Source organism: Corylus avellana, chromosome 10 (genome assembly GCF_965113065.1).
Source record: "Corylus avellana chromosome 10, dhCorAvel1.hap1.2, whole genome shotgun sequence".
Classification (NCBI taxonomy): Eukaryota; Viridiplantae; Streptophyta; class Magnoliopsida; order Fagales; family Betulaceae; genus Corylus; species Corylus avellana.
This window is the reverse complement of record NC_142499.1, coordinates 21,039,099-21,052,723: the sequence shown is the minus strand read 5'-3', so window position 1 is coordinate 21,052,723 and position 13,625 is coordinate 21,039,099. Positions and strand designations below refer to the sequence as shown.

Sequence of the window (13,625 nt, the reverse complement as noted above, 5' to 3'; positions counted from 1 at the left end):
TTTTAATTTTTTAGACACGTGACATATTTTGGGAGTGACACATGGAAGATCATTAATTTTCTCTCATGGAAACTTACCGAGGTATTGATTTTGTATTTTCCCATAAGTCAAGTATCATTTTTGACTGTTTTGGAAACATAGGGAAAAAAATAAAAAAGTACAAATCGAGATATTAAAAAAATACTTAACCCTTAAAACAAAAATCCTTTTTATAAGAAAAAAAAATCGATTTTTTAATAAAAATTGAAATTTTCGTTTTTCTAAAAAAATTTTAATATGATTTTTTTAATAAAAATTTCCTTTTTTTTAAAAAAAAAATCGTTTTTTGAAACGTAATAAAAAATAGTTTTTTTTTTAATTAAAATTTTCATTTAAAAAATATTTTTTTAATTCTCTTTTTTTTTTTATTTAAATTAAAAATTTTAGTTAAAAAAAAAAAACAATTTTTAATTTTTTTTTTCAAATTATTGTCTTATTGAGAAATTTATAAGGACATTTTTATCTTTTTACTAACTTTAGGGGATAATGACAATGTTTTGGTAGTTTGGAGAGGACATTATCACAATTAAAAGTTTGTAGGACATTGTTAATTAGGTGATAATTTGAAGGGAATATATGAACTTTATTTTTTGTTTTTTAGTTCCTTTTGTTTTGAAAAAAAAGCGCTCAACATACAAAATACATAAACAAAAGCTTGAACTATGACTATTTAATTAAAAGAAATGCTAAAAATCACACTTTTTTTTTTTTGGGGAGGGGGGGGGGGTTTTTTTTTTTTTTTTTTTTCAGAAAAAGGGGCTCATCATACGAACAACATAAATAAAAGCTTAGATCCCGACTTCACTTGTTGTGGTATTGTCAATTACCCTTTGGTTTAACTCTTATTTAAAACAATAAAATAAAATAAAATAAATCTAAGAGTTGATGAGAGTGCCTCATAAAAGTAAAATAAAAATGTGATATATAGTATTTACTTTTCAATTAGAGACTGATAATTTTTTTTTTTTTTAAAGTTTTAATTAAATCTATTAAATTGATATTTATAATTAGGTTAAATATATTATTAGTCTCTCAGTCAACCCGCAAAAACTAAAAAAGTCCAAAAATTTTTTATCGAATATTTACTCACGGGGTCAATCGAAATACCAATAAAATTTTTATCTTCAAAATTGTATAACTGCCATTAGATTAGTTGAAACGATGCATTTTACGATATGCCATATCGGTCGAAATTTGTAGGATCGAAACTCACCATTTTGGCACCATCCAAAACGGTGAGTATTGGCTGACTTGGGGGTTTTATTTTGAAACCCCCATATTTTTTTTTTTTAATTGGTTTCTAATATTTTATTGGAGAGTTAATATTTTCGGTTTTTTGTTTTATTTTTTTATTTTTTATGGGGTCCTAAGAACTCGAGGTTCCAACTCTTGTACTTTCTCTTCAGATTGCAAAAGAACCTATCACCATCTTCTTCGTATCTACACGTACAATGCATTTTTGTTAGTTATTTAAAAGAAAAATGGACAGAAAGTGTTAGATTAAGCGATGATAGAAACCCAACTATTTTGCCTTCTTTTGTAATTTTTTTTTTTAAAAAAAAGAAAATTAAAAATTAAAAAAATGTCTGAAGCAATAATATCTATTTTTGGTCATTTTTATTTTAGTTTTTTTTTTTTAAAGAAAAAAATGGTATTTTTGTTTTCAACCTAGTTTAAAGTGTTGAGTGTCATCTTTCACTTTTTCTTTTAATATTTTAATAGTCATTTATTGTCATTCCACTCTACTTTTAATAGTCATTTTTTTGTCTGAACAATCATGCAATATATCTTGTAATTAATTGTTAATGAATAAGCTTGCTTGCATAAAATCATGCAAATAACTTTTAATTACTCTTGAGATCGATAAGTTTACGTACAAATGCATCTGAAAACACATATGTTAAGAATACTTACTTGTTTTGCGCGCTTAACTCCATATGACCCCTGTTCGCCTCTCTCGGCTTTCTCCAAACTTTTCTCTTCCTCAAAATTTCTTTAAGCTTCTCATTCCTTCTTTAACTACGAATACTTCGAAACAATCTCTCTCTAGCTAGGTGCTACAGGACGGGGAAGGAGAAATATATGAAATTTCACATTTAGATGCCTGCAAGGAAAAACTTATTAGCTAGCAATAAAACTATGTTATCAAGACAACCTAACCTATTAAAAAAGTGGCCAGCGAAGTACTCCTCCCACCTTCCCGAAACCAGAAGGCTGACTTTCGAATATAATTAAGTTGCAAACGCGTTAAGAAAAAAAATTGCTAACGCGTTAAGGGATCGGAGGAACCATTTGATCTATCATTATAAATCATTTGATATATACTGCTTTAGAGTTCAGACCTTTCCCTAATTTTGTGGATGTAATTTCGATCTTAACTTCCAAAATGATCATAGCATCATTTGAAGATCAGATCCTAAAGCTATTCTCTGCGAGCATGGTATCCAATTACTGAATGCTCTACTAGCTAGTTCTAGCACATCAGGCAGTGGTGAAACAAGAATTTTTACTTTGGGTACCAACTGCAACGAGCTCTACACGGTTAGCTTTGGGATATGTCTCCGCCAGTAGTGTTCACATCGCCGTTGGCTCTATACCGTGTATTAAGCCGCCTCAGATCTTATTTGTTTATTTATCATTATGTCTTTAAGGAACTTCGTTCCTGCTACATTCAAGTTCTGGACTTGGCCGGTACACTAGCGAAGTACGCCTTGTGGTTGAGAATGACATACTTAACAATAGTCTGGGGGCTTGACACAACCCATGCTGCTGCAATTGTAAATGTGTGTAAGGGTGTAGAGACCATAATGCCTACATGCATGTCCTCCCTTGCAGATGCTTTCGTGATCAGTGACTATCGCATGCTCTTGTTCTCCAGTGTTGCTTATAGCTTAGTAAGTTTTCCAACTCTTCTCTAATTATCCTTTTGCATCATTAATTAATACAGATTTTGACAAATAAGAGAAGATGTGCTAATTGTTTGGTTTCACTACAGGGGTTGGGCTTCTTGGCAATGTCAACACCACCAGTACTTTCGAAATTTGTAGGCAACTGTGCTGCATACACACCAAATTGCATTGGTGCTACCCAAATCGTTATTTTCTATATATCATTAATCTTCGTAGCTATTGGGGTATCTGATCATAAGAAGATATTCTTGAGTTCTTTTGCAGAAGAACCTTTGCCAATCCAAACAAAAAGTGATCAAGATCATCCAAAAAGGAAAAGGACAAGGAAACTTAGACGCAGGAAAAAGCCAGGGAAAGAGATGGTCATTTGGGTATCTAGTCAGAGTTCTTTCCTAGAGCAACAAATGCCAATCCAAACAGAAAATGATCAAGATGATATAGAAAGTAAAAAGCCAGGGAAACTTAGACGCTTCTTCCAGAAATTGACCACACGGTTGTTCCCTATGATTAAGCTATTTATATTCAACGCTTTTATTTTGGTACTTTCAAATGAGCCATGGTGGGCCCAATTTGGAATCCCGGCAATGCTGATGGTAGTAGTGGGCCTAGTATCTACTCTTTTGTTCATGCGGATTTCAGGCTCATACAAATATGCTAAACCACAAGGGAGTTTTATCACTACTGTTTCTAGAGTCTTTGTGGCCTCTGCTTCCAAGATGTTTTGTCCCCTCCCACGGGATGCTAATCAACTCCATGAAAATCAACGTAGCTCTCACTATCTGCCTCACACCCATGGCCTCAGGTTCTCTCACTCAAACCTTGAAACTTTTTTTCTTAAGAAACCTAGAAACTTGATTAGTCGAACTTATTTTTAAAGCAAAAATATTTCATAGCATCATATATATATATATATATATATATATATATATAATCTTGTTTTTTAGATCAAATTTTTTAGGGAGAAGTCATCTCTAATTATCGTCTGATTGTCAATGTCTCCAAACGCAGAAAAGAACAAGAATAACTCTAGAATATTTTTTTTAATAAGATAAAATACTCTTATAAAAAGGTAAGTTGGTTGAGATGAGCATTTATTCCTTTGAATCTGATAAAATTCCACTTTTGCTTGCGCTATTGGGTATTTTTTATCGTCTGCCTGTTGCTGTTGTATTTAAAGTAGTTCAAATCGTAGGTCAATTGTGTAATTGATTGCCAAATCGTAGTTCAATTGTTTAATTGCTGTTGCTGTTGTATTTGTTTATATTTTTAATTTTTTAGGAGTAGAGATTTTCGGCTACCAAGGAGAGTCAGTCAAGCATCTGTCAAAATTTTTTTTTTCTTTTTGGGGAAACTATTTTTTCTCTCATGAACTATAACGCTTTGACACTTTATCTCATGAATTACCAACTGACACCCGACCCCCATGAACTACCATTTTGTGCCCAAAACTTTCCTTCCGTCAGTCAAAGGTGTTAATTCAGACAGTTTACCTGTCACTTTGCCCCCATGAATTACAATTCATTGTCACTTTGCCCCCATGAACTACGACGCATTGTCGTTTTGCCAATATGAACTACAACGCATTGTCACTTTACCCCTATGAACTACAACGCATTGCCACTTTGACCGTTTGAATTAACGTCCTTAACTGACAGAATGAAATTTTGGCCACAAAATGGTAGTTCATGGGGGTCGGGTGTCACAGTTGGTACTTCATGGGGGCAAAGTGAAAATGCGTTGTAGAAAGGTAGTTTCCCCCTTTTTTTTTAATTGAAAAGGTTACAAGGAGGAAGCGCCTGTCAAATTTAAAACCGAAAATCATTGATCAGAAATAGATCAAATTATATATCAAATTCACTGGCCTCATGAATCACTAATCAGAAATGGGTATCAGCAAAAGAATATAAAACCGAGATAGTGTTTTGAGGCATTAGCATCAAATTTAAGATGACTGAATCCCTTTAGGCTGATACCATCCCTAAAGGGTTAATCTTTCACTCCTAGGTTTTAATTTTAAATCCATAAACGAGTTTCAAAGCATTAGAACCCAAATATTAACTCATGAAAATTTAGCTAATATCACTCAAATATCTCAAAATACAACCCAAAAGACGTGCTCTTTCTCATAGAAATTTAATCAAACATATAGAATGCAAAAACATAAACATAAACACTAATAACGAAAAAAAAAAAAAAAAAAAAAACCAAAAAAAAAAACCAAAAACCAAAAAAAAAAAAAAATACAACAGAATTTTCATTTCCCTTTTTTTTTTAGAGGCAGCCACGTCAGCGTTAGACGACGTTGGGCTGCCTCTAGGATGCCGGATAGCACGACTCATTTTTTTGGTAGTTTAGAAAGGAAAATGTCTCAATTAAAAATTTAAAGAGAGACATTATCTATTGAGTAATAATTTGAAGAAAGTATGTGAATTTATTCCAAAATTTTGAAAGTAATTTTGTCTCTCTATAAGGTTAATTTTGTGGTGGTTGGCCACCCCGGAAGCCTTCAGGGTGGCTCGGCCCTAGTGTCAAGTGGGAATTTGTATTGGTCCAGTGTGAATGTAAATTCCTTCACAATTTACAATATTGGTTCAGTTGGTCCAGTTGGTCCCTCTCCCCTCCTCTTTGGGGGGAAGTTGGATCGTGGCATTACTCCGAATTTGGGCTTGGTGTGGGTCCGGGTATGTTTGGCTAAAAAAGATAACCCTCAACACGGATCAATTTTGATACAAATTCAAACCTAAGAATCCCCCCTTAATCCTTTCCCCCGTTTAATTAGAAGAAGAAGAAGAAAAAAAAAAAAAAAACAAACAAACTAAGAATCAATTCAGTAATTTAGGCCAACATTTTTTTATCAAGTTGTACACATGCTACCTGCAACGATTTCTGAAACATAACTTTGTAATGCGCGCAGGTGCCTTGACAAGGCTGCAATTGTAGTTTCAACCCAAACTTTAGAGCGACAAGAACAAAATAGATGGAAACTTTGCGGTGTAACAGAGGTAGAGGAAACAAAAATATTTGTACGCATGATACCTATGTGGATGATTTTCATCATTTGTGGGGTTGTGTCATCTATAGGAGACTCTTATTTTTTAAATCAAGCAAGCAATTTGGATCGTACAGTAGTTGGAAGAGTGAAGGTCCCTATTTTTACACTACTAGTCTTACAGGACACTGTAGAATTCATGTTTGCCACAGTCACTAAGAAGTTAACTAAAAAGGTATCAGGAAAATATGCAGCTCCCATTGGAATGATAATAGCAATGTTGTTTTCTGTGCTTTGTTGTATCACGGCTGCAAAAGTGGAGACAATGAGGCTAGACGTGATCAAAAGCCACGGGTTAATTAACAAACCTACTGAGAAAATCCCGTTAAGCATGCTTTGGCTTGTTCCACAGTTTTGCTTTCTTGGTGCACTTAATGGAATCTCTCATAACCTTCTTGGTGACAATGATGGAATCTCTGGTTTCAGCATTGCTTGTTTCTTCGATGATAAAGTTCATGATTCTGTAAGCTCCTACTTGCAAATTTTCAGCGATAGTGTATTTGGAGTTGGAGTGTTTGGTGCTGTCGTTTCAGTTTATATAGTGTGTAAGGTCAGCGAAAGGGGAAGGAAACTAAGTTGGTTTCAGAAGACACTGAACAAAAGTCGTTTGGATAACTACTATTGGACATTAGCAGTTTTGAGTGCCATAAATTTTGTCCTCTCCATCTTGGTGGCAATTTGGTACCGCTATCAACACTCAGCAATTGAAAAGATTAGAACATGCAGTAGAGTCTCAATTATCTACCCAGCCTTAAAATGATTATATGCAATGTTGTTGTTGACGTGCTACTTCGAAGAATTTCTTTTACAACAACACATTGAGGTAAAGAACAATTACCAAACGCTGGATCTTGCTCTCGTTGCTTCCCTTTTTTTGTAGGAGTAGGTATTTATATTAGATGCTTTCAATTGACATAGGGAAAGCTCTAATTCTTTTGCCGTTTCAATTTTGTGATAGGGATTGTTTTGGGTATATGAGAATTTGGGTCTCAAAGAAACTCCTCCATGTATTCTCAATTTATTTTGCAATGGAATTGGTTTTTGGTGTTGAATATTTTCTTGTTGGCCCTTTCGGAAATCATTACTAAGGGGAGTGGAAACTAGAAAGTTTCAAAAGCTGGAGATGTGTATAAACTGCAAGGCTTGAGTCCAATGATTAGGACTGAGTTGGGGAAACACAAACCAATAGTCTGATAAAAGAAATTTGGCCCCATATGCCACATGATATTTGATGTGGTCTAATTAATTTCACATTTAGGGTGTTTGGTAATTTATTCTAAATAAAAATGGACAGAGATTTCTTTCAAATCAGTTTGGAGAAAATATCTTCTAATCCATTTAAAATAATATTAAATGTCTATAAACATTTAAAGAGCACATTAAATTTTTAATGTCATTAATAGCAGTTTACTAACTTAGACTAAATATAATGTGCATTTTAAATGTTTATGGACATTTGGCATTATTTTAAATGGGTTTGAGGATATTACCTCTAAACTGGTTTGGAGGATATTTCTTTGGAGGAAATTTCTATCCAATAAAAATTATTTGTTGAATCGAAATCAAAAGTGAATTTTATTTTGATATCTTATCTTTAATCAGATGAATAAACAAGGTAAAATTTTGATTGAGGGTCCATAACTTAACTTATAAATAAAAAGCATTTGTATTCCATCAATATGGGCCTCAAGGAATAAGTAGGCATAGCCGCATAGGTATTTCATCTATATAAGGCTCATTTCATTGTATCCCACTTTGGGGTATAATGAGGTTAGATAATAATCGCACGCATCCGCTATTCGTATCTATCCATTATCCACATGTGTAGATGCAGATGAGGTTAACAAAAATCATTATTCGCACATATGAATGTGGATAGTGATTTTTAATGTAATGCGGATGCGATTATTAAGTTATATTAACCACATCTGCATTCCCTTTATTCCCTTTATATATAATGTATATTATATATATTTAATTAAATTCACAAAAACAACATCATTTTGGATTTTGTAAGTTTAGGACCTTTAGGTTTTTCTGTACTACTACGTACTATCATCTCAAAGTCATACCTCTTACGACTCATGAAAAAAAAAAAAAAAAAAACCCACGACTCGGCCACAAGTCACGGCTCAGTTCTATATATTTTTCCTGTATTATCACTATTTAAAAAAAAAAAAAAAAAAAAATTCTTTCCATTCACCAACAATAGATAAATATGATGCAAGAAGCTAAATAATGTATGAGACCGCAATTTTGCCGTGAAGCCCACAGAAAACCCCTCAAATATCGTTGTGAAGGACCACATCAAGCCCTAGTTTGAGCCCATACATGAATGGGAGTGCTAAAATAGTGATTAAATTTATCTATTTTTATCAGCTTAAACTTTTAAGATTTAACAATTACACCCAAAAAAATCTTTAATAAGGGCCTACTTGGGTTTACGATTTTAAAATATGTAATTTAAAATTTGATTTTTTAAAATGCAGTTAAATGTTTGGCAAAATCATAATTTAGCCTTTAAAATCGTACGTTTTTAAAAAAGTACTTTATTGAGTGCAATTTTAAAAGACAAATTTTTTAGGTTTTCAAATCGCAAGTTTTAAAAATACTAATCTCAAAAGATCTATTTTTCTATAATTTGGCTTAAAATCATAGTACTTTTGGTTTGCGAAATCGTAATGCCAAACACACTCTAAGTCTCCAATCGAGTTGAACCAAGTCAAATATTATAGGTATAAAATTCATTTTTGGATATATTTTTTTTGGTATGAGCTAATTGTCACTATCTAAATTACCAATTCAAACGGAATTCATTTATTTTTCAAATGACTCAAACTTTTCCCGAGTTCGTTGATTTATCTCTTCTTTTCTTACATAAAGAAATTATCATCATTGAGATTTGTAAATTTATGTTAATTATTAATTATTTAATTATCTTTTGTATCGTCAAAATTAAGTAGATAAATTAAGATTATTGATAAATTTATAAAACTGAATCGATTAACCTTATATCTAAAGCAAATCATATAAACTTATTTTTATCACAGTCTAATTTATTTATATTATATATCTTATACCATTTTCGACAAATTTAAACAATCTAAGCTTGAGTCCATATAACTGTATTTTATATTGTATATAAATTTTTAAAAATATTTGAATTGTTTCAAGTACAAAATTAAAATGATATTATAAAAAATAATAATAATAAAGAATCGAATTGAGTGGAACTTATACAAGCCTAAAGCTTCCGAATTTGACTCGAGTATATACGATCCTAACTCAAAACTTGGGACGTTTCAAGCCTTCCGAGTCTCGACCCTTCGAATTCGATCATCAGCTTCACAATCTTCCATCAAAATATCATTTTAAGTTCTTGCTCGCTGATCTAACCCCACCAGAACATCAGTGAGATTCAAGACGACTAATACTAATTGGGCATATATAGGTAATTCTCCTTTACGAATAGTCGAACATGTGTCCTAATACATGTCCAACCACTTTGAGGATTTCCTTAAACCACTGCCACTGGTGGTTTCTTGAATAATGGTTACTTAAAATCATAATATAGCTTAAAACGGTTTTTTTATTTTTTTTGGAACACATCCTGTATGGTAAAGAGATCTATTTATTTACATACTATATAAAACCAAAAAAAAAGAAGAAGAAGCATATTTAGCAGTAATGTTTACTTGTGAAAATATATCTAACATGATAATAACATGCAAGAATACATTTAATATGATAAGGATATTTACTTACACAAATCATGCAATATTATAACTTTTAATTGTTAATGAATAAGCTTGCTTGCATAAAATCATGCAAATAACTTTTAACTACTCTTGTCTTGAGAATACTTACTTACTTGTTTTGCTTAACTCCGTATCACGAATACGTCTCTCTAAACTTTCTACAAACTTTCTCTTCCTCAAAATTTCTTTAAGCTTCTTATTCTCTCTCTCTCACTACCAGTACTTCAAAAAAACTTCTCTTGGGTGCTACAAGACAAGGGAAGGAGAAAAATATGGAATTTCACATCCAGATGACTGCTATTTATAAACATTTCACAAGCTCGTGAACCCTTTACTTGGCCATTAAGAAAACTCAACTAGTAAGGCAACTTAGTTATTAAAGAAACTTCCTATTAAGAAACTTATCTAGCAATTAATAAAACTAAGTTATTAAGAAAAACTAAGCTATTAAAAAAGTGGCAAAGGAAACTGGCCAGCGAACTCCTCCCCTCCTTCCCCGAAACCAGAAAGGCTGACTTTCGAATATAAGTTGCAAACGCGTTAAGAAAAAAGAAAAATAAAAATTGCAAACGCGTTAAGGGATCGGAGGAACCATTTGATCTATCATTCTTCTGTTCACATTGAATGCTTCAGACCTTTCCTTTTGTGAATGTAATTTCGATCTTAACTAAATTGAAATTTTGACCTTTCCTTTGCATGCTGATCACTAATTAAATTGCAATGGTCACATCAAGGTCTTTAAGTAAGAAAGAAGAAGATAGGTACACGTTAAGCTAGTTAAGAGTGGACACGCTTGTCGGGTCCGGCCAACCAATTGATAGTACTATAATACAACGCGAAATTGAATAACAATAGCTAGGCAACTACATAGCAACTGAGCTACTCACCCTTGTCATTAATGCACATGCCATAGGCAACTTCGTATACTTTCGAAATGAAGTTAGAAAGTTTTGCCAAGTTTTTCCTATTATTTATTAGATGAGGGTTTTAATTAGCTATAAATTGATTTGCAATTAATTCATACAATTTATTTAATCCACTCTTAACAATGACGAGGATCTTGGTAATGGGACTGTGGTCTTTGAATTTGCCTGGCCGTGGGATTGAGGCCTCAACATCCAGGTGGGTTTGTTTTTCTGCCACTGAAATGACTGATGACGGATCGGTGATCGGTGATCGGAGGGTTAGAACAGAGGAAAAATCTCAATCAAATAGCTACGGAGCTGCCTTAGAAATAGGCCTAAGCTTTATTCCAATATTCTTCTTAAATAGACTAGGATTAGGATTGGGACTTCATAGTCCTACACGGTTTGGGACTCTTATGAAAATAACGACTTTTGGCAATCAACATAATTTTTTTTAAAAAAAAAATGTCAATTTTAAAATATTTTTATTTATTATATTGCATCAATTTTTTAATTATTATTATTAAAAAAATAAAAAAAGTAATTACAAAACAATTTTTCAGGAAAATAATATCACTCTGGAGTCTAGTGAAAGGTTGTGATCGTAAATTGATTAACGTCATTTATACAGTAAAGAATGCGATTTTTTATATTGTTTACTAAGTAAGCGACATTATTCTCTACGTCGTTTACTGTGTAAAAGACGTTATTTTTTTAGGTCGTTTAAATAGTAAAAACGACAAAGTAGAGAAGCTTTTTGGTTGTTCTTCACATCTATGCCTTAATCAAATTGTAAAATGATTATGAGATGGTTGGAAAGATGTATGTATAGGTGTTTTTTTCAAGGCGCGCAGTTGTGTAGAGGCTAGAGCAACTCTAGTTAATTTCCAGTGTTTTACTGGAGAGATTGTAATTCTTGTTTGATGCTAATACAAATTTCATTCATCTAAAAAATTAGAAGGAGGGATATATAGTCAAGGAGAAACATCATTTAATAAATAATATAAGTACTCCATGATCATAGCTAGCTATTCTTTTCGCTTTGTTTAATTTTCTGTCCGCTCAATAAATCACTGGTTTCAAATAAGTCTTGAATGTTTATCAGTGTTCGATGCTCATGTGACCATGTAATTAGTTTGAAAATATAATTAGTCTCGAATGTTTAATTTCTTTTACTTTCTCTTAAATGCTGATCGATCTACTCCTCCAATCATGTTCAATATTAATAGATTATATTACCCGGTTCACTAAAGGATCTCTTTTGTTTCTAGGAATATGAAGGAGAGAAAGAGAAATTCTTAAAATTGATTTTTAAGTTTCTTTTTTCCCTTAGAAAATTGAATGCAAGGCAAAAAGTTTTCTGCAGGCATCCAGAGATAATTTCAGAATTTGTTGACTAAATGGGCAGCTCTTTGTCTCTTGCCGCATGCAAGTGTTCGCGTTTCAGGCCTTTGGGTCTTCTCAAGCTTGTTTGCCAACAGTCTGGACTGGCACCGTAGTTGAAACGGTATTGTTCCAACTACAGTAGCAAAAATTGATTTTTTATTTAAATTTTATTTTTTAAAAGCAAAATATTAAAAAAAAAAAAAAAAAAAAAAAAAAAAGGAAAAAGGAGGAGAAAGATGTGGTGGTTCCGGCCACCCCTCGGCCAAAAATGGGGTGGTCATTTTTGGCTAAGGGGGTGGCTCCCTGGCCGATCTGGGGGTGGTCGAACCACCCTCATGGCCAAGGGGGTGGTCCGGCCACCCCCTTGGCAAAAAAAAAAAGAGGAATCGAGTGCATTTGGTAGTGGTCGAACCACTTCCAAGGGGCTGGGGTGGTTTCGGCCACCCCATTTTGGCCAAGGGGTGGTTGGAACCATCCCATCTTTCTCTTCCTTTTTTCTTTTCTTTTAATATTTTACTTAAAAAAACAAAAAAAATTAAGTAAAAAATCCATTTTTATTGTTGACATTGTATCTGGAACAATGCCGTTTCAGTTATGGTGCCTGCCCGTAGCTATGTCTTGTTTGCTTTTTGCAGACTCTTAAAGTATTTTGTCTTTTGCAATTAGGAAGCAACTACGGATGGTTGTTGGCTTTTCTCTTTGATACATGCATTTTCCAATTCAACTCTTTGTGCAGAAAATAGCATATCTGTCCTATTGATTTTTAGCAGGTCATGATGATATGGAATTGTACAGTGAGTGCGCCCCTCTCACGTTGTTTCTTTTCTTTTGCATAAATCAGCTGCATGCTGTGCTATAAATCCCCTAATTGTCTCCTGCCATGAATTCATAGGCCAGACAATTTATTTAATCCACTCTTAACAAATTTTAAGCTTTAGTAAGCAGGGTTTTAACTGTATTTGGATCTTTATTCAGCCGTCCTACATTTTTTTTTAATGTAATTATTCTCTACCTTTGTTCCATTGTACTTGTTTCAATAAAAAAATACAAAAAAAAAAAAAAAACTTTGCCAATGTACACCTGGTATTCATAAAGTGGCAGAATGATTTGCATTGTTCATTTTTTTAGGTCTTCAATTAATAATGTCATGTCAACTTTAATATATATATATATATAAGCTGTAGATGGACAATCATATAAACATCTGAGAAGAGTTTACTTACCCTTCTCTCTCTCTCTCTCTCTCTCTCACTATTTACAATGTTCCTTTAAATGTTAGGAAAAAAATGTAAATTTGCAATTAACTTTTTTCTTTATGTATTTCAAAAAAAACAATTTATTTTATACGTCAATTAACTTAATAAATTTTGATAATGTGACACATGAGAGCCAATAAAAGTGTGACACGTGTCATATTTAAATTGATATAACATTAACGGAATCTATTAAGTCAGTGAATAAAATTTTACTATATGAAGTAAATTGATTTTATTATGCACTATCATTTGATATATGACTTCCTATTTGACATCCTAAATTGTTATTTATCACAAGTTTAGTCACCATAGATTTACAAGTC

At 32.6% G+C, this 13,625-nt stretch overlaps 1 protein-coding gene across 1 annotated transcript; it reads left to right on the top strand.

Moving 5' to 3' along the window:
* Positions 1 to 2,594: 2,594 nt before the first annotated feature.
* LOC148583495 (protein NRT1/ PTR FAMILY 5.5-like) lies at positions 2,595 to 7,179 on the top strand. Its single transcript, XM_088511440.1, has 4 exons — positions 2,595 to 2,933; positions 3,035 to 3,239; positions 3,369 to 3,750; positions 5,863 to 7,179. Exons 1-4 carry the CDS (start codon positions 2,595 to 2,597, stop codon positions 6,755 to 6,757), a joined length of 1,821 nt encoding a protein of 606 aa, XP_088367566.1. The 3' UTR covers positions 6,758 to 7,179.
* The last annotated feature ends 6,446 nt before the right edge of the window (positions 7,180 to 13,625 follow it).